The 19,436-nt window shown below is 33.4% G+C and overlaps 1 protein-coding gene across 1 annotated transcript in view; it reads right to left on the bottom strand.

Moving 5' to 3' along the window:
* Positions 1–19,436, bottom strand: part of LOC133176914 (serine-rich adhesin for platelets-like) — a 166,867-nt gene that overhangs the window by 115,417 nt on the left and 32,014 nt on the right. Inside the window, exons 21-35 of the mRNA XM_061311972.1 lie at positions 19,081–19,209; positions 16,573–16,695; positions 16,153–16,275; positions 15,873–16,010; positions 14,959–15,087; positions 9,534–9,662; positions 9,252–9,380; positions 8,826–8,951; positions 8,373–8,504; positions 6,997–7,116; positions 6,459–6,596; positions 5,995–6,117; positions 3,903–4,025; positions 3,428–3,565; positions 9–128 (exon numbers count right to left, since the gene is read on the bottom strand). Of these exons, the coding sequence (XP_061167956.1) occupies positions 9–128; positions 3,428–3,565; positions 3,903–4,025; positions 5,995–6,117; positions 6,459–6,596; positions 6,997–7,116; positions 8,373–8,504; positions 8,826–8,951; positions 9,252–9,380; positions 9,534–9,662; positions 14,959–15,087; positions 15,873–16,010; positions 16,153–16,275; positions 16,573–16,695; positions 19,081–19,209 (1,920 nt within the window). The remainder of the gene's footprint in view (positions 1–8; positions 129–3,427; positions 3,566–3,902; positions 4,026–5,994; positions 6,118–6,458; positions 6,597–6,996; positions 7,117–8,372; positions 8,505–8,825; positions 8,952–9,251; positions 9,381–9,533; positions 9,663–14,958; positions 15,088–15,872; positions 16,011–16,152; positions 16,276–16,572; positions 16,696–19,080; positions 19,210–19,436) is intronic.

The following is a 19,436-nucleotide window of genomic DNA, read 5'->3' as shown; positions in this document are numbered from 1 at the left end:
TTCCTTACCCACACAGGTCCTCTGGTCAGCTTCAAGTCTGTATCCAGTTTGACAGGCACAGTCATATCCACCATCTTTGTTCTGACATATTTGTGAACAGCCATGATTTCCTGTACATTCATCCACATCTAAAAATTTGAGAACAATATATATATATATATATATATATATATATATATATATATATATATATATATATATATATATATATATATATATATGACTGCCGTCATGAGAAAAGGGCCCTTAAGGTCAAAATTTCACAAAATGACTTTTATTTAAATTTTGATAGGCTGACTATTTCTGAATGCAAATATACATCAATTTTTAAAATATCTCATTTTATCAATATTTTATGAGCATTTTAGTAAGGCCGCTTCAAAACAACGTTGACGTTACTTACTGAAAACGTAATGACGTCGCGTGCGTCAAATTCAGTTTCCAAACATTCTTTTAAAAACTACACTTTTTAAATAACCTTACTCGTTTTGACTCATAAAAACTTGAGATTTTTAATTTCTTCCAAGATACTATGTAATTTTTCATGAGGGAAGTTGCATTCTATTTTCATACTATATTAGACCAAGTCTAGTAATTTCGTAAAGGGTGGGGTGGGGGTCCAGACAGGGTATAAAAAGGATTTTTTTTCAGTCGAAAAATTAATACTCGTGAGACAGGATTTTTTGATATTTTCACTCGTGCTTCGCACTCGTGAAAATATCAAAAAATCCTGTCCCACTAGTGAAATAATTTCCATATTCATCTACAAAACATTGAATATCCTCTATCTCTACCACTCTAACTTGAACTTCATGGGCGATCAACTTAATATCTGCTTTTGTCTTGAAAGCTAAAGATAAAATAGACAAACCATTTTTTCCCAGTTATTGTTTAAAAAAATAACAATTTGTCAGAATCTCGAAATTAAAGAGCCTGACTTTTATTTTTGCCTGTTACCACACGAGTGAAATAGAAACTTTTTTTTTCTTTAAAATCAGAAAGATGTGTGTGTTTGTTTAATTTTTCCTTCAGTATCCCTACATCAACGGAACTTTCAAAAAATGTCGAGATATCCGGGGTATCGAGGTATCAGAGCTGAGACTCGTCAAGATTTCAACACGAAACGTGACTAATTTATTACATACAGATGTACATGTACATGAATACAACAGTCCACAGGCACTTGACGTTTTAACCCTTCTTATCATATATAAAAAATTCTTCATACTATTATTAAAACGTCAAGTGCCTGTGCAACAGTCAGAGAGAGAGAGAAAAAAAGCCTTCTTTAACATATTTTATGGTTATCAGAGTTTTGCCTGAACCTTCGTTTTTCTGCTCGAAACATCAGCAGTGTTAATTTTTTTTCATCTTTATCAAAATATAGATTTCTTTGTTGTCTTACTACTGGTGTGGTTGATGTTTTTGAAAGTTTTCTTAACATTTGTATTTGACACCCATAACCACTTGTTGCTGGTTCTTTTTTCCCAATCAGTGATTTATTCTCAAAAGATGTCGCCATATCAAAATTTATCAGAAGTTTGTAATTTCTTAACAACCTAATCTATTGTTTAATCTGTTGTTTCTTCTGTTTCATAAATATTTTTAATCCTAATATCATCGTCGATGTAATTGTTATTTTCTTCAACATTGATCATAATGCTTTTGGAAAAAGTCCACATTAGCTGTATCTACATGTATATCCTAAGTGTATTGCAATTCAATTTCAAGTCAGCTTTTATCGGAACAATCTAAGAAAATTGATACAATAGTCATTTTTATCAGAAACTACCTTTTTTATGTATTTATTCGATCATTTCAAAATGTTTTCTTAATCATTATTTATTTTTTGCAAAATTTCCGTGGCATCCCCCTCTTCCGTTTTTCCCCTTAGCATATTCTCTTGCTGTTAACTTAGCAAAGAAACATCTATATCGGGGCAGTTTGCTCCCCACCAACCACTCTCTCATTCGTTGCTATAGTAGGAGGTTCGAATCTCCCATAATACCAGATTCTAGTACTATATCCCCCCCCCCCCAATAGAAGAGATAGGTTCTCTCATTTAGATTGAACTTTTACCGATTGCTGTTTTATTAGGAGATATTTTATTTTGCTTTTCAATGATCTGTGCCCCCCCCCCCCCCGCTCCCCCTCAAACACATTTGGATCGACGCTTCACCCTGAGCTGGTCTAACTGCGCATATCGATATTATCAACTATGGATCAATTAAAATGGCTAAGTACATTTTACATTAGGTGTTTTTTTTAGAATTAAGAAGTGTATACATGTACGTGCATTGCCCTCCCTCTCTATCTGAAAAAAAATATACGTGTATGCAGAATACCATTTAATATTAATACTTAGTCTACTTAATATGAGTAAAATTTAAACATTCGCAAATTGCTCAGAAAACTTAAGCCATGCATCATATATACACATCGCCATGAATCTTCGTAATTAACAATGAGTTCAATGTCGCACTTAGCGTAATTATGTGATATCAATTAAATACCTAAACAGAATAATTAATAAATGCATGTACTAGTGTGTAATTATATTATTTATTAAAAATGTCCCCATCAAATTTCAAATGATTTAATGTTTTTCTTGTAACACCTGGAAATCCAATTTTATTTTTGGTTCACAAAACGCAGTCGACAAAAATCACTTCCGTGTTTACAATACCGCGACTTTGACGTCGTTTTCTGCGCATTGTGACGTCAAAAGATAAGGGCCCTTTTCTCATGACGGCAGTCATATACATATACATATATATATATATATATATATATATATATATATATATATATATATATATATATATATATATATATTGTTAACGCAGGCAGAATAGTTCACCTTGGTTTCTCTTCTTAAAATAACATATCTTAAAGAGAACAAAAATTAAAACATCTAATTATGACGAATACTTGTTCATTTTCACAGCATGTATTCATGAAAAATTGCACAAATTCCAAAAGCGAATATTCAGAATCAATATGAACACATTCATTTCAATATAGTAGCTTTACCATTACATAACTCCTTGCCAAAATGTAACAAACATGGAAAAGTTAGAAAAGTTTACAATGTAACTGTTACAGCATTTCTTTAACAAGTCACTTGTGAAAGAACATCCCCATTATCAAAATCATCAATTATAGGTACCTGATCCCACCTTTGTATAATTGTTGAGAGTTTTGAAATCTATCACTGTTCGTTATCCGCTCCTTTTTCAGTTTATTACAGAACAATTTGAAACATAAAAAATCAAATTTCATTTACATGTTCTTGAATTTGAGCCACTTTAACAAACGTTTCGTATTATCAAATTTTCAGTTATTTACCCTCATCAGATACTATGTATGTCATTCAAAAATTTAAGTTCTCCCCTCCACTCTTCAATGTCATCTATAAATCATTTACCATTGCATGTTCTCTGATCCCCAGCTAGTTGGTAACCACTAATACATCCACAAGTAAAGCTCCCTGGAGTGTTTGTACAGATTCGTCTTGCTACACGACTGTCACAGTTATGGGTGTTGAGAGAACACTCATCCACATCTGAATCAAAAAGTTGATGTCACAATAGAAAAGTAAGCATTTATTTTCCAAAAAACATATATAAGAAATGGAGTTAAAAAAAAACAACAACTAGTTATCTGATAATCTTTCCTTTTCATAAAATAGAGATGCCTCTCTGCATGTACATGTATAATAAACATTTGCTCAGACATACCCTTTGTACCAGACGTGTATTCCCATTCTCACAAACACCTGCCTGTACCATGTGTATTAACACCCTCGGACATATTTTGGTACTTGTACTATGTGTGTATTCCCACTTCACGCACCCCTAGCTGTATCACATGTGTATTCTCATTCTCTCACACACATTTACCAATACAAGTTCTTCCATCTCCCGCGTATCCTGATTTACAAGCACATGTGTATCCTCCTGCAGTGTTGGCACAAACACCCAAGGTTTTATTACAGTCATTGGCTTGATTACACTCGTTGATATCTGTAACAATATTCCATGTCTATCCAAACAAAGTACTAAATCTTATAGACGAGTATAATGCTTATTTAATCTTACTTTATGCCAAAACTTAATATTGCAAAATGACTTGCAGTCGTCAAATTTTGTGAGTGCACTGTTGTTCTCAAGTTTTTATATGTATTCAGGAACATGTAAACTAAAGCGAGAAATCACGCAATTATAAATTCCCTGCGTATATTAAAAAATCTACACTAATCATGTTTTTATTCTCAGAAAATCAACTTTTCAGGATGTTTGACTTACTAGTATCTTTTTCTTGGTAAAGTTATACAAATGGCCCGGGGAGAATGTAAAAATACTGTTGCAGTATTATGAAATCATGAGAATTAAAATTACCTTCAGAATAAAGATTTTTTTCTGAGACGTTGATACATGTTGACATAAAAGGGACAAAATATGCTGTGTTCATGATTATTTTTTCCTATAAATCTAAATATTATAAATCAATGGAACATCATTTACTCATGGAAGAATTGAAAAGTTGTACTTATTCCATACGTCTTACAGGATCGTGCTATTTTTGCCAAATGAAGAAACTGAGAAATTTATACTACATCTTACCAGTGCCTTTCATATTCAGGGTAAAATTAAAAAAGGACTACTTTCATGTGATAACTACACAAAAAACTATGTAAAATTTACATAGAATACGTAATGTGTAATATATTTGACTTTTTAATTATTCATAAGATAGTTACTTAAGATATTATCCATGTGTAATAGTCATAGGTTCTGTTTTATACCCCGTTAGATACGGATTTTATTCTAGCATAATAAGTAATATTTACCTTTATGTAATCATACAGGTGAGGTAAGGCTGGGTATAGGCATTTCTATGCAAATAAGCTAATTAAAATGCCCAAGGACTATATCTATTATACAGAGAAAGTTAAAACTTATTGACTAATACATACTTGGTACCCACGACATGAGATAGCCAGTACACATTATGACGTCATATGACGTCATTGTTCTTTACTACACAAGATTATAATGAACTTTAAGAAAAATACTTCAGCGCAAGGGCATGCTCTGTTTTATTTAACTGAAACAAAGTATATTTAAAAGCAAAATATTCCAAAGATTGCTGGTATTGCTTCATAAATATCAACAACTCAGTTGTATAATTTCTATTTGTAAGTTTTTAGTTGAATCAGGGCAAAAATAAAAAGTCCGGTATAAGTTTCCTCAATTTCCGATCAAACGAGAAAATGCCTAGGCTTTGTGCAGCAGTTTTATTAATATATAGAAAATTTTTATTTAAAATTAAATAGGGTAATCCCTTGCGCCGAAGCCGTTTTCTTGATGTGTTTTATAACCTCCAGTATGTAAGAACAATGGCGTCATAATATGACGTCATAATGTGTATTGGGTAAAACATACGGTGGGTACTAAGTATGCATAAGAAAATAAATCAAAACTTTCTCTGAATATTGATTGATTGATTGTATGTTGTTTTACGTCCCATTCGAGAATTTTTCACTCATATAGAGACGTCACCATATACCGGTGAAGGGCTTCAAATTTTGACCTTTACTCGGCACTCAGGGCCATTGAGCAGTGAGGGATCTTTATCGTGCCAACGCCTGCCGTGACACGGGGCCTCGGTTTTTAAGGTCTCATCCGAAGGACCCGCAACTTTCACTTCAAAGTGCCGAGCGCATGGCGAAGGAACAGTTGCTACCTATTTTTTATCGACTTAGGTCTGTCGCGGCCGAGATTCGAACTCACGACCTCCCGATCACGGAGCGAGCGCTCTACCGACTGAGCTACCGTGAACGGTCCTTTCTCTGAATAATAAATATACCTCTTATGCGTTTTATTTAGCTTATTTGCATAGAAACGCCCATACCTAGTCTTAACTCACATGGGCATATTTTGTTATTTTTACGTTCAATTTGAGCAAATGTGATTTTTATCCACAATATACCTTGACAAATGGCTCCTAATTTGGAGTAACCTGTCAAACATTGGCACTCATAGCCAGGGTTCTGATTTACACATCTAGAGTTAGCAGGACAGTTGGCAGTGCCTAGTACACATTCATCAGCATCTGTAACCAATCAGAATATGACTGTGATCTCATATAGAACAATTCAATCAAATTTACCTTTCAGCGTAGTGAAAAGTATGGATTTTAATAGATCTATGCATAGTCATATATTTTGGTCATTTTTTTAATGGAAATTGACTGTAAATAAATTTTATATGAACATGTGAAAAGAAAAAAAAATGTGTTTTAAGTGTACTGAATTCTAAGTGGATAGTTGAATAATTACAACCTTGAATAAATAAGATAAAGTCAAAAGTAAAAACCAAATATGGTGTTTATTGGTATTGTAGGAAAATTGATGGATCAGCTGCAGATTAGCATACATAAAATTGGTTACATACCGACACAGACAGTGGCCTGGGTTTTAACATAGGAGCTGTTGACACAGTTACAGACATAAGAACCGTTGGTGTCCAAACAAACCACATTGTTTACCAATCTGCACAGGTTGGTGGATAGAGAAGCACATTCATTTGTGTCTTTGTTATTAAAAAAATAAATCAATTGTAATTTATCATTTTTAGTATATTTTTTAGGTCTGAAGATCTGAAAAAATTAACTTTTGATTCACCTATTTAAATTAAAATAGTTTAAATTGACATCAAAATTGCTGACCAATTTAAACTGATAAAAGCTTAATATTTTTCAGTTTAATTAAGAAAATGAAAATCTTTTGCCTTAAATCAAAAAAAAAATAAGTAAAAAAAATTCAAAGTATTCCCTTCCTGGTGTAATTACTTAATATAAATGAATATATTTAAGTAACAAGCTTGTACCAAGTTCTGCAGACATCATCCTCTTTAGAATGACATTTAATGACATACCTGTTGTTAGAGTACTGATGGAAAAAAATATCTAATGCATGATAGTAATACGTACCCACACAGGTTTTATTTGTGTTATCCAATTCCATACCAGTAGGACAAGAACAGGTGTCTATATTGTTTTTTCTGCCACAGGTATGGCTACATCCATGATTGGCTGCACACTGGTAAATGGCTTAAAACACATACATTATTATCTTATTATGAAGCGATTCAACTTACTTTCAATCAGGTCCAAAAAAGGTGAAATATGACCTCCATCACCTTTCAATACGAGCATTTATATACGCGTTGTTATATACAAAACATTGTGTCAAATTCACCATATAAAAGTCTGATCTAGAAATACATTTTCATCTCCTTTCATATAAATTCATATAGAATTTATATTGATAAAATAATTCTAAAATGGAATCTTGCATTTAACAAATATTTAGATGTGAAACACTGATGCCCCAATATGGCATCTTTTTTTAAAAAGTATATCAAACTCCAAGGTCAAGGTCATGGGTAAAATTATTTATACTTAAAGAAGGAAGGTCTAAGTGCAATATGAAGGCGCTAGCAGCAACTGTTCAAACGTTATAGCTTTAAGGTAGCAGGTAAAAAGCTTTACAAAAGAAGGTCAAAATCCAAGGTCAAATGTGTTGGTAAACCAAAAAAGGTCTTGGCACAAGAAATATACAAGTGAAATATGAAAGACCTTTCAAAAGTTATGTCTAAGGTTCAATTTTTTCAAAAGTCGGACTAAAGTGGGTCACACTCTAAGGTCAACGTCATGAGGTCAGAAATGTTTGATACTCGAAGAAAAGTCTTGCAACATGGAAAACACATATGGAAAATAAGAGCCCTAGCACCAACTGTGTAAAAGCATGATCAAGGTTAAAGCTATTAAAAAGTAGAACAAAGGTAAGTCAAACTCCAAGGTCACGATAATGAGGTAAAAAATGTTGGTACCCATAGAAAGGGCTGGTCACAAGAAAACCACCTGTGAATTATGAAAGCCCTAATCGCAACTGATCAAAAGTTATGATCAAGGTTAAAATTTTTGCAGACAGAAAGATATGCAGACCGAGAAACCAAAAGATATATGTCCCAGGGTCTTCAATTAGGGGGGTAAAAAAATTCTAGAACATTTTTAAATAAATTTTACAAATGATTATTTCTGGTGTTCATTCCTTTAACTACTCCTTCAAACCAATTTTCTGACGTTATCAGAAGACTACCTAAAATTCAAGTGGGATAAAAAGTTCACAGTAACTTGTATATCTAGCATTCAAGTAAATATTCTAAATCTTCTAAACCTATTTCTGTAATTATTAACACCAAATATCGTTTTCCTCCAAATATGTGTCGAACATGTAGAAGGACTTTTTCATTTACAAAATTGATATTCATTAAGCTTCAATCAACAAACGTCAAAATACTTACACTGACAAGTTTTTCCGTCGCCTTTAAGTCGGTAATCAATAGGACAGGAACATGTATAGCTTCCCACCGTGTTAGTACAATAGCTGTTGCTATAACAACCATTAGCAGAAGTGTCATTACATTCATTCACATCTGAAATTCAAATGATGAAATAAAGCTAGCAATCATTTATGTACAAAAACTCACTTTATTTGAATCTGTCATGTAAATATATTTTTATATGAATATATATCACCATTTGGATATAAAAAGAATTTTAGTGAGGAAAAGATAGGATTTAGGTTTTATATATCTGTTACTTTGTATTTATTTACAATATGCAACAATTCTCTTAAAAATACATGGAACTAACAAAACTCATGAGGGGCATAAGGTTGGTCACGACAAGTGATACAAGTGTTGAGAACTTGTCATAAAAATAAAAGAATAAAATTTAAGGTGTTAAACATTTACCATTACAGGTGATTTTGTCTGCGTCGAGCTGGTACCCATTTAGACAGGAACAGGTATAGCTTCCAATACTGTTAAAACAGATCTGGGTACAGTTGTTAGTTGTACTTGATGCACACTCGTTCAAATCTGAAGATTTTATTATCATTTTAGAACCACTAAAATTACGAGAAATTGTTGCCTACATATTTCATCTTTTTTTTTATAAAAAGAAATCCCCTTCATAATATACGTATAAAGTATATTTTATATGACAAGTAAATTTATTTAATCATATATTTGATTGATTTATCTTAAGTTCATAAGCCTTCAAGAACAAAAAGTTTTTTTATCAAGTAAAACTGTATTTAAGAACCATTTTTGAAAAAAAGTTATTTTATAATGTCTGAAAATTGATCACCATTAATTCACTTCAAATATTGTTCATACCTGCACATACATATCCATTTCCAGTAAACCCTTTGTTACAGGTACAGGTGTACCTACCGGGTGTATTACTACACTCTCCGTAATTTTTATCACATGCATGTGTAGCAGCAGAGGCACATTCATTAATGTCTGAAAATAAATATTGGATTCTTTTTTATTGGTCTTTTTCCCCACAAAATTGACAATGTTTGCTTTCAAAATTTAAGATCTGCTATAAGAAACGTAATCAGAATGAAGAATTTTTCCAAGGCATTTCAATAAGGAAAGATAGGAACAACTTACCATTACAGCTATATTGACCGGAGGAGACATAACCTGAGGGGCACACACAAAGGTATCCTCCCTCATTGTTTGTACAGGTGGCAGGGCTGATACAACTGTTGTTGCTGGATGATGCACATTCATCAATATCTAAAAGATAAGGTTAGGGAGTAAATGTTACATATGATAATGGTCTTCTTTATTTGTCAAAATATGCAAGATATAAATTTTATCCTAATCTATCTTGTCTAGCTATTGAAAAATATTCTTTTGCTCATTTCTACTTTATAAAGCGTTCTCATCATATAATAGAATAATGTGGACAAATGTTTATAAAAAAAATTTAACGATTTTAACCTAAAAAAAATTGTATTTTTCCCTTGGTAATTCATCTATTTCTCTTTCATTACTTTAGCCTCGATGTATTTCACTGTTGTGATTTTTGTTTCATCTGTCAATTAGTCTAATTTTTATGCAGTGTACTTTCTTTGTCACAGAAAAATCATTCAGTAAATATCAGCGTCGGTGTTTTGGATGAGTATTGTAAGAACCTAGCACTCATCCAAAAGAAGGATGCAGTAAGTGTTCTTAAATGCTGTTCATGATTGAGTGAACTTTCTATTCATCTATATTTTAATACTTGTATCCTGTTTCTGTATAGTCAAGTTAAACAAGAGGCCCACGGGCCTTATAGGTCACCTGAGTATTGTGTAACAACTTTCCAACTATTGAATTTGGTTTGTATTTTAAACCAGAGGCCATGTAATTCACAATTTTGAAAGAGGCACTATTGCTCATTATAACTATACAGTTAGCATGCTTACTTTGATTACTTAATACCCAGAGGCAGAGCAGAGGAACAAAAACAAGAGAAGTAGGAAGATCAGGATCAACAAAATAATTAGTCTAGTATTCACTCAGAAATTGAGTTCTAATCTGTCCCCCACTTAACACTAATCACCATGCAGCCTATTAACAAACTATTAGTGCTTCTGTACTATTTATAAACCCATATTAAGACCTCTAGCATTGACCTCTTATGGTCTTTGAAGAACTTTTAATAAGATAAGTTATTTTTGTCTCATTTTTATTTATCTATTACTTACAGGTCTACCTGATTATTAAAACTAAGAAAGTACTTTTTGAATTATACGATAAACATTCTTGCATAATTATCTTATTCTATTAACCTTTTAAATACATTATTTACAGTGATTAATTATCAAAGGTGAATGGAAAAGGGGAATAACTTCTCTCAGTAGAATACAAATTAATAGAGCCCTGCCCAGGACCAGAATGCTTAGACGAATGGTCCAGATGTTTAAAAATCTGGTAGAAATACGCTTACTCATATCATTTAAACTTTTATTCAGTTTGCTTCCGATATGCCAAGAAGCAGAGAAGAATTTCACAGGTACAATGCATTTTCAATACAGATTCAACAAAGCCTTACCCTAACACCAGAACCCAAGGGTCAAGAAATTTACAAATTTTGAAGAGTTACCCTCATCATCATTACTATGGACTTCAAAGAATTAACACTTTTCCACTATATTATCAACATCCCCCCCCCCCTCTCGTTATGCCAGAACCCCTGACCCAAGGACCACAAGATTTGAAAATTCTGTTCGAAGCTCCCATTTTTATCATAGCTAAGCAATTTATTTATCAGCTCAACACTAAGGAGCCGACAGGATTAATTAATGATTAATTAATAGAATTAATGCTTTTTCACTATATAATCAATAGAGCCCCCCCCCCCCCCCTCAAGAACACCCAAAACTGAAACGACATATTTAAAAATTTTGGAAGAGGCATCCTTGTCTATCATAATCATGCACTTAGTTTGTTAAAATAATCTCCAGTAGCAGAGAAGAAGATTTTCAAAGAATCAATGCATTTTCACTATATAATCAATAGAGCCCCGCCTAACACCAGAACCCCTGACCCTGGGGCCATGAATTTCACAATTTTGGAAAAGGCATCCTTATGCATCATAACCATGCACTTAGTTTGTTTAAATAGTCTCCAGTAGCAGAGAAGAAGATTTTCAAAGAATCAATGCATTTTCACTATATAATCAATAGAGCCCTGCCCTAACACCAGAACCCCTGACCCTGGGGCCATGAAATTCACAATTTTTGAAAAGGCATCCTTATGCATCATAACCATGCACTTAGTTTGTTTAAATAATACCCAGGAGCAGAGAAGAAGATTTTCAAAGAATTAAAGCATTTTCACTATATAATCAATAGAGCCCCGCCCTAACACCAGAACCCCTGACCCACGGGCCATGGCTTTCACAATTCTGGAAGAAACTCACCTCCTCATCATAACTATGTACTTAGTTTGTCACCTTAATGCCCAGGAGCAGAGGAGAAGATTTTCAAAGAATTAATGCATTTTCACTATATAGTCGATAGAGCCCCGCCCTAACACCAGAACCCCTGACCCTGGGACCATGAAATTTGTACAATTTTGGAAGAGGCACTCTTGCTCATCATAACTATGTACTTAGCAACTTTATTAAATATCCAGAAGCAGAGAAGAAGATTTTTAAAGAATTAATGCATTTTCACTATATAATCAATAGAGCTCCGCCCTAACACCAGAACCCCTGACCCTGGGGCCATGAAATTCACAATTTTTAAAAAGGCACTCTTGCTCATCATAACTATGTACTTAGTTACTTTATTTAATACCCAGGAGCAAAGAAGAAGATTTTCAAAGAATTAATGCATTTTCACTATATAGTCGATAGAGCCCCGCCCTAACACCAGAACCCCTGACCCTGGGGCCATGAAATTCACAATTTTTAAAAAGGCACTTTAGCTCATCATAACTATGTACTTAATTAATTTATTCAATACCCAGGAGCAAAGAAGAAGGTTTTCAAAGAATTAATGCATTTTCACTATATAATCTATAGAGCCCCGCCCTAACACCAAAACCCCTGACCCTGGGGCCATGAATTTCCCAATTTTGAAAGAGGCACTCTTGCGTATCATAACTATGTACTTAGTTACTTTATTTGATACCCAGGAGCAGAGAAGAAGATTTTCAAAGAATTAATGCATTTTCACTATATAATCAATAGAGCCCCGCTCTAACACCAGAACCCCTGACCCTGGGGCCATGAATTTCACAATTTTGGAAGAGGCACTCTTACTCATCATAACTATGTACTTAGTAACTTTATTTAATACCCAGGAGCAGAGAAGAAGAAATAACACACTTTCACTATATGATCTATATAGCCCCACCCTGGGACCAGAACCCCTGACCCTGGGGCCATGAATTTCACAATTTTGGTAGAGGGCTCAATGCTCATTACAATGATGCCAACAGTTTGACTGCTTGATGTCCAGGAGTAAAGAAGAAGATTTTTAAAGATTGCATTATTTTTGGTGGTTTTAGCCCCACCCCTCAGGCCCCAGGGGGGCAGGGACCATGAAATTCACAATTTTTGTTCCCCTTCACCCATAAATGTTGTATACCAAATTTGGATGTAATTGGTTCAGTGGTTCCAGAGAAGAAGCTAAAAATGTTCAAAAGTTTACGACCGACGAACGACGTACGACGACGGACGAAAACGGATAGCAATAGGTCACCTGAGTTTACTCAGGTGACCTAAAAAGTGGAATAATTGGCAATCGGATTGAACATGTATGATTGTGATTAAAAATCTACAAATTTAAACTCCAGTGCCAATTTCTATTTGAACATATCTCGATGTATGAGGTTATCCATTGTTTACTGATCATATAGCAATTGTTTACAGCATACGTGTAATCAACAATCATATCGAAAATAGCACTTGCAGATTTTCATAAGTAAAGGACGTGCTACAAACACAAATATTAGATGCTTTTTCGGTTGTAAATGACACATTTTATCTGTAAAATTTAAGAACTCGTCATCTTTCTATGATGTTCAAATTCCTTCATTTTAGCGATGGCCTTTGTCAATCTATACATTTTTGTATCACTTTAAAAGAAATTTTGAAAAACTAAAATACTGTGAAACCAGTATTATTTACGGGATTTAATTGTCGTTATTTTCATTAATTGAAGTCCTCAACGAAATCTCTAAAATTCAAAATGAAGAGTACGAAATCAAATCCTTACGAACCAATATGTTTTTCTCAAAATTTTACCCCCAAAAATAAGTGAATTTACGAAAGTCAATTTTGAAAACAAGAGGCCCATGGGTCACATCGCTCACCTGAGTAACTTTGGCCGTGCTGTTCTTTATCAGATTCCCCCCCCCCCCCTTGTAATACTTATTGTATCACCCACGGAAGTCTTGATTTGAACAATTTAGAATCTACACTACTTGAGGATGCTTCCACCTAAGTTTCAGCTTTTCTGGTCCAGTGGTTCTTGAGAAGAAGATTTTTAAAGATTTTTCTTATATATTTCAATGTGAAACTTGGATTTCCTATTGTGGCCCCGTCCTACCCCCGGGGGTCATGATTTGAACAATTTAGAATCTGCACTATTCAAGAATGCTTCCACATACGTTTCAGCTTTTCTGGCCCAGTGGTTCTTGAGAAGAAGATTTTTAATAAAAATAAGTGGGGTGTCATCATTTTTTGTTAAGCACCAGTCTCCGTTTTTTTTTGGTAAAGCCTAAATATTTCACAAATGGCAGTATACATTGTAGGACGATTTAGCATTCCACGGGTTTACATATGAAAAAAAAGTATCGAAATCACGAAATCTTATCTCCACGAAATTAATAAAACCACAGTAGTAAAGTTTTAGAAGTATTCCATTTCATTTTGTCTAAAAATTGTATGCTCATCAATACTTAATTTGTTTCAATTCACCCATTACTATTATATTTTGAAAATATAATAATTTTATCCAGATTATTTTATCAACTAGACAAAACATGTATGAGAATTAGAATTTACAGTTTGAGACAAACATCCATACCCTATCTGTAAAAATAATTGCTTTTCAAAAGTTGACTCTAGATAGCTGAAAAAATAACCTAATGAGATGATACATTTGAAATGATTTACACATTGTTAAATTCTGTTTTTTGTTGTAGCTTCAGTATTGATAGACAAAATTCTGGTTGACCTAATTCAAAATATCTAACAGATTCCTTCTTGATTTCATCGTTTATCTAGATGTCCCAAATATAAAAATTTCAACAGACAAAAGAACACAAGATGAAAACGTAACCTCCTTTAAATTTTTTGGGAAGGGGGGGGGGCATATACAGAAACTGCTTTAAAAATGACTTGTTAACTACTGAAATACCAGATGCAATACTTACATGTAGCAACACAAACCGCTCTTCTGCACGAATTTAATACAATAGAATTAAAGGGCTTACTCCTTGCTTGATACCTCAAACACACACTAAAAAATATATACTTAACGTACATATTTCAAGACTTCAGACCTCATTATGTAAGCAATATATAATATACCTGCACAGACGAAAGCACTAAGTGCTTTGTATCCAGATTTACATTGACAGTTAAAGCCACGCTGTAAGTTGATACAGTCACTCTTTGTCTTCACACAATTATCAGCTCCAGTGCTACATTCGTCAATATCTAAAATATATATAAATCTATGATACACTCTGTCACAATAGCTTAACATTAATTCGATTATATCTTCTTTACTTTTTATTGTTAATTGAAATCTGATGATAAAGATTTAATTAGAAGGAAAATAAATGTGAAAAATAAAATAAGAAATGATGAATAGACTAGTAACCGAAATTTCTGAAAAAAAAAAATATTTGTTGCTTTTAATTAATTGGTCTAAATTATAATATTTAAAACCTGAATAGAACAAAAGTCTGCAGATGGTAATATAACAAAAAGAGAATGTATATTATTTCCATTTTCCTGGCAACATCAACATTTTAATTTTATTTCCAAGCATCTCAAAGATATATCATATTTAATTAATAAAAAGCTATTATATTCGCACTGAATTGTCTTCGGATTTTTTTTCCGTTCGCTCGATCATTATAGGAGCACACGGCAGGAGTGACCGGTGGACAGGGGATGCTCTTACATGGTACCTGATCCCACCTCTGATGTTTTTTAGGATACGTGCTAGCTCTGTCCCCAATTTGTAATGTTCCAATGGACTTTTGAGCTTGATTACTGTTCTTTATCGTCATATTTCGTATTGATCTTTTGCCTTATATTTGATATGCCTTTAAAACCAAATTATATTATGCGCAAATAAATATCAGCAAATTATAGCATTTTAAGTTATGGTGAGGAAAACAACTTTTGCTTATCTTCGATTACGCATAAAATTACTACCATTGTCCATGATTTTGTTAATTTCTGTCAGCATTAATGTTAGTATGTCATATTACCAATACAGTAATTTGTTCCATTGAGTGCGTAACCAGAGGGACAAGAACATAGGACGTCTCCATTAGACACGGCACATGAAGCTCGACCACTTCCTCCATCACAGGTTGATTTCTTGATTGCTGTACACTCATTTTCAGCTAGATAAAAAGATACATGAACATTAAAATCTGAAATAACCTCGTCAATTGTTATACCTATTGTAAGAATTTTCCCAAACGAATTGGCATAAATGTATTTTACTGCGGAGAATTATGAAATGCCTGATATTTATAAACATACGTAAACAGCTGACTAAATCGGTCTCATTGAGACGGTACCCCGTGTTACAGGAACATGTGTAGGTCCCCACACCATCTACACACTTCTGTTGACAATTGTTGGATCCCGCACACTCATCTCTGTCTAAAAATCAAGGTCAGAAGGAATAGTATTTGTAATTAAAGTCATATAGTAGTAATTATAGTCATCTAGTAGCTTCTAAATTCAGTGAAAAGCGTAAAAATTCGTTTGAAAATAGAAAATGATTTTTAAAAATGACAGAAAATGTAATTATTTAAATCAGCATAAATTTTTGCTTATGGAAAAAAAGGATCCAAATATTTTTTTTAAATAAAGTTTTCATATTCACACATAAAGCCTAAAACAAAGATTTAACATAAAGCATACGTACATGTAATAACATGCGGGATCTGAACTCACCTTCACATGTATTGGTCTGTGTGTTCTTTTCATATCCAAAGTTACAGGTACAAGTGTAACTGCTCACAGTGTTCTCGCACCTGGAATTGACCGGGCAGGGGTTGGAGGAGCATTCATTGATATCTGAAAAACAAAATTGGATAAAAATTATCGTCATTCTATCTGTTATCATTGAAAGTATTGATATGACATTTTTGTATGGATAAGAATGAGCAGATAGCAAAATTGAGTTCCAAAGATAAGAATTTCAATTTTTCGGATACCAAAAAGAGGGTGGATTATACGGACATAGAAATAAATATTTTTGGTATTGTATAAATAAAGTACAGAATAGGAAGAGCTAAGCAGAAAATATATTGCAGAGTAAGTTACAGCCTAAAATAATGCATTTAAAATAGAACTATAGCAAAAGAACAACTTTATTATAAAACAGGTTCAATGTTGTACATTCCATAGCTCATATATAACGACAACTATCTTGAAACGAATTAAATCATATTGTTTGGATTCTTAGGATATCTAGAATATCAAAGATTATAATTACACAGTACAAACAAATTATATATAAAGACTGAAGTCTTTATATATAAAGATTACAATTACAAACAAATTATATATAAAGACTGAAGTAATTCAATGAATATTAAAAACATAAAAAATTGAATTCTAAAAAATCTTATGTATTTAGTCATTTTCAGTGAGAAGATTTTTTAAATTACAGAGTTTTCCTAAAAACAAGAGGCCCATGGACCACAACGCTCACCTGAGCACATTGGCTAAGCAAAAACACAAGTCAGTTCAGTATTGAAAAAGATTACCAATGGGGGTGGGGTGGGGTGGGTTGGCTTGAAATTTAAACTACCTGATGATGCTTCCATGTAAATATAACAAATGGCTTTGTTGTACTTGAGAAGATTTTTTTAAAAAAATTTCCCATATATTCCTCCGTATCCCAGGGGTCATCATTTGAACAAACTTGAATCTACACTACCTGAGAAGATTTATATCAGTATGACTAAACATAGCTTTTCTGTTCTTGAGAAGAAATATTTTTTCTACATGTCCTTATGTAAAACTTTCGACCCCCATTGGGCCCCGCCCTACCCCCGGGGGTTATCATTTGAACAAAATTGAATTTACACTACCTGAGGAAGCTTTCTTATCAAAATGACTAAACATGATTTTCAGTTCTTGAGAAGAAGATACTTTCCAAATGTTCCTAAAATTTTCGATCCCCTATTGTGGCCCGACCCTATCCCCGGTGGTCATCATTTTATCAAACTTGAATCTACACTACCTGAGGATGCTCCCATATCAAAATGACTAATCATGGCTTTGCAGTTCTTCAGAAGTAGATATTTTCCTATATATTTCTATTTAAGACTTTGATCCTCCATAGTGGCCTCATCCTACCCCCGGGGGTTAAGTTTTGAATAAATTTGGATCTACACTACCTGAGGATGCTTCCATATGAATATGACCAATCTTGGCTTTGCTGTTCTTGAGAAGAAGATTTTTAAAGATTTTTCCTATATATTTCTATGTAAAACTTTGATCCTCCATTGTGGCCCCGCCCTACTCCCGGGGTCATAATTTGAACAAACTTGAATCTACACTACCTGAGGATGCTTCCATATAAATATGACTCATCATGGCTTTGCTGTTCTTGAGAAGAAGATTTTTAAATTTTCTTATATATTTCTATGTAAAACTTTAATCCTCCATTGTGGCCCCGCCCTACCCCCGGGGGGTCATGATTTTAACAAACTTGAAACAACACTACCTGAGGATGCTTCCATATAAATATGACTCCTAATGGCTTTGCTGTTCTTGAGAAGAAGATTTTTAAAGATTTTTCCTATATATTCCTATGTAAAACTTTGACCCTCATTGTGGCCCCGCCCTACCCCCGGGGGTCATGATTTGAACAAACTTGAATCTACACTACCTGAGGATGCTTCCACTACAGTTTCATCTTTCCTGGCCCTCTGGTTCTTGAGAAGAAGGTTTTTAAAAGATGCTATTAATTTTTCACTAATTCTTTATTATCCCCCCATTAAAAGAGGGCGTGGCCCTTCATTTGAACAAACTTGAATCCCCTTTACCCAAGAATACTTTGTGGCAAGTTTGGTTGAAATTGGCCCAGTGGTTCTTGAGAAGAAGTCGAAAATGTTAATAGTTTACAGACAGACAGACAGACAGACAGACGGACGCCGGACAAAAAGTGATCAGAAAAGCTCACTTGAGCCTTCGGCTCAGGTGAACTAAAAAGGGAACGCTTACAGTTTCTTTTCTTCTTATTCTCTGGACACTGTACTTAACAGCAAGTTAACAGAATTAGTTTTTTAAAAATAAATTCTTAAAGATTTCGGAATTTTTTTCCGGAAATTTTTGTTTGTGGTGCATAGAAGAATATAGCTGATAACAGAACAAATAAAAAGAATATTACCACCCATCACACCCTGTATGCCCATAAACAGAGTCCATTATGAATCACAATTATCTTACCTGTACATGCATAGGTTGTATCAGTGCTGAAGCCCGTTTTACAGTCACACGTGTAAGAACCCACAGTATTATTACAAACTGTGGTCGCAGCATCACATTTGTCCGTCTTTATCAAACATTCATCTATGTCTGAAATTTTTTTTAAAAAAAATCTAGTGAACAATTATTTATAATTGTAGTTGACAACAGAAATTTCTACTGTTTCCTCCTTCTTACTGAGATTGAGAATGAACAAAAACTGAAAATAATTCACAGACAGGCAAAAATAAATTTGAAATTTCAAAAATTTCAATAGTTTCAATTATTTGGAACAAAGCTTCTTAGTTTTTGTGAAGGTTAAATGTGCCATCTTTATT

Source organism: Saccostrea echinata, unplaced genomic scaffold (genome assembly GCF_033153115.1).
Source record: "Saccostrea echinata isolate AGI-Se365-2 ecotype Australia unplaced genomic scaffold, CSIRO_AGI_Sech_v1 ptg000084l, whole genome shotgun sequence".
NCBI classification, from domain to species: Eukaryota; Metazoa; Mollusca; class Bivalvia; order Ostreida; family Ostreidae; genus Saccostrea; species Saccostrea echinata.
The sequence above is the reverse complement of the archived record's forward strand: the minus strand, read 5'-3'. Positions and strand labels throughout refer to the sequence as shown.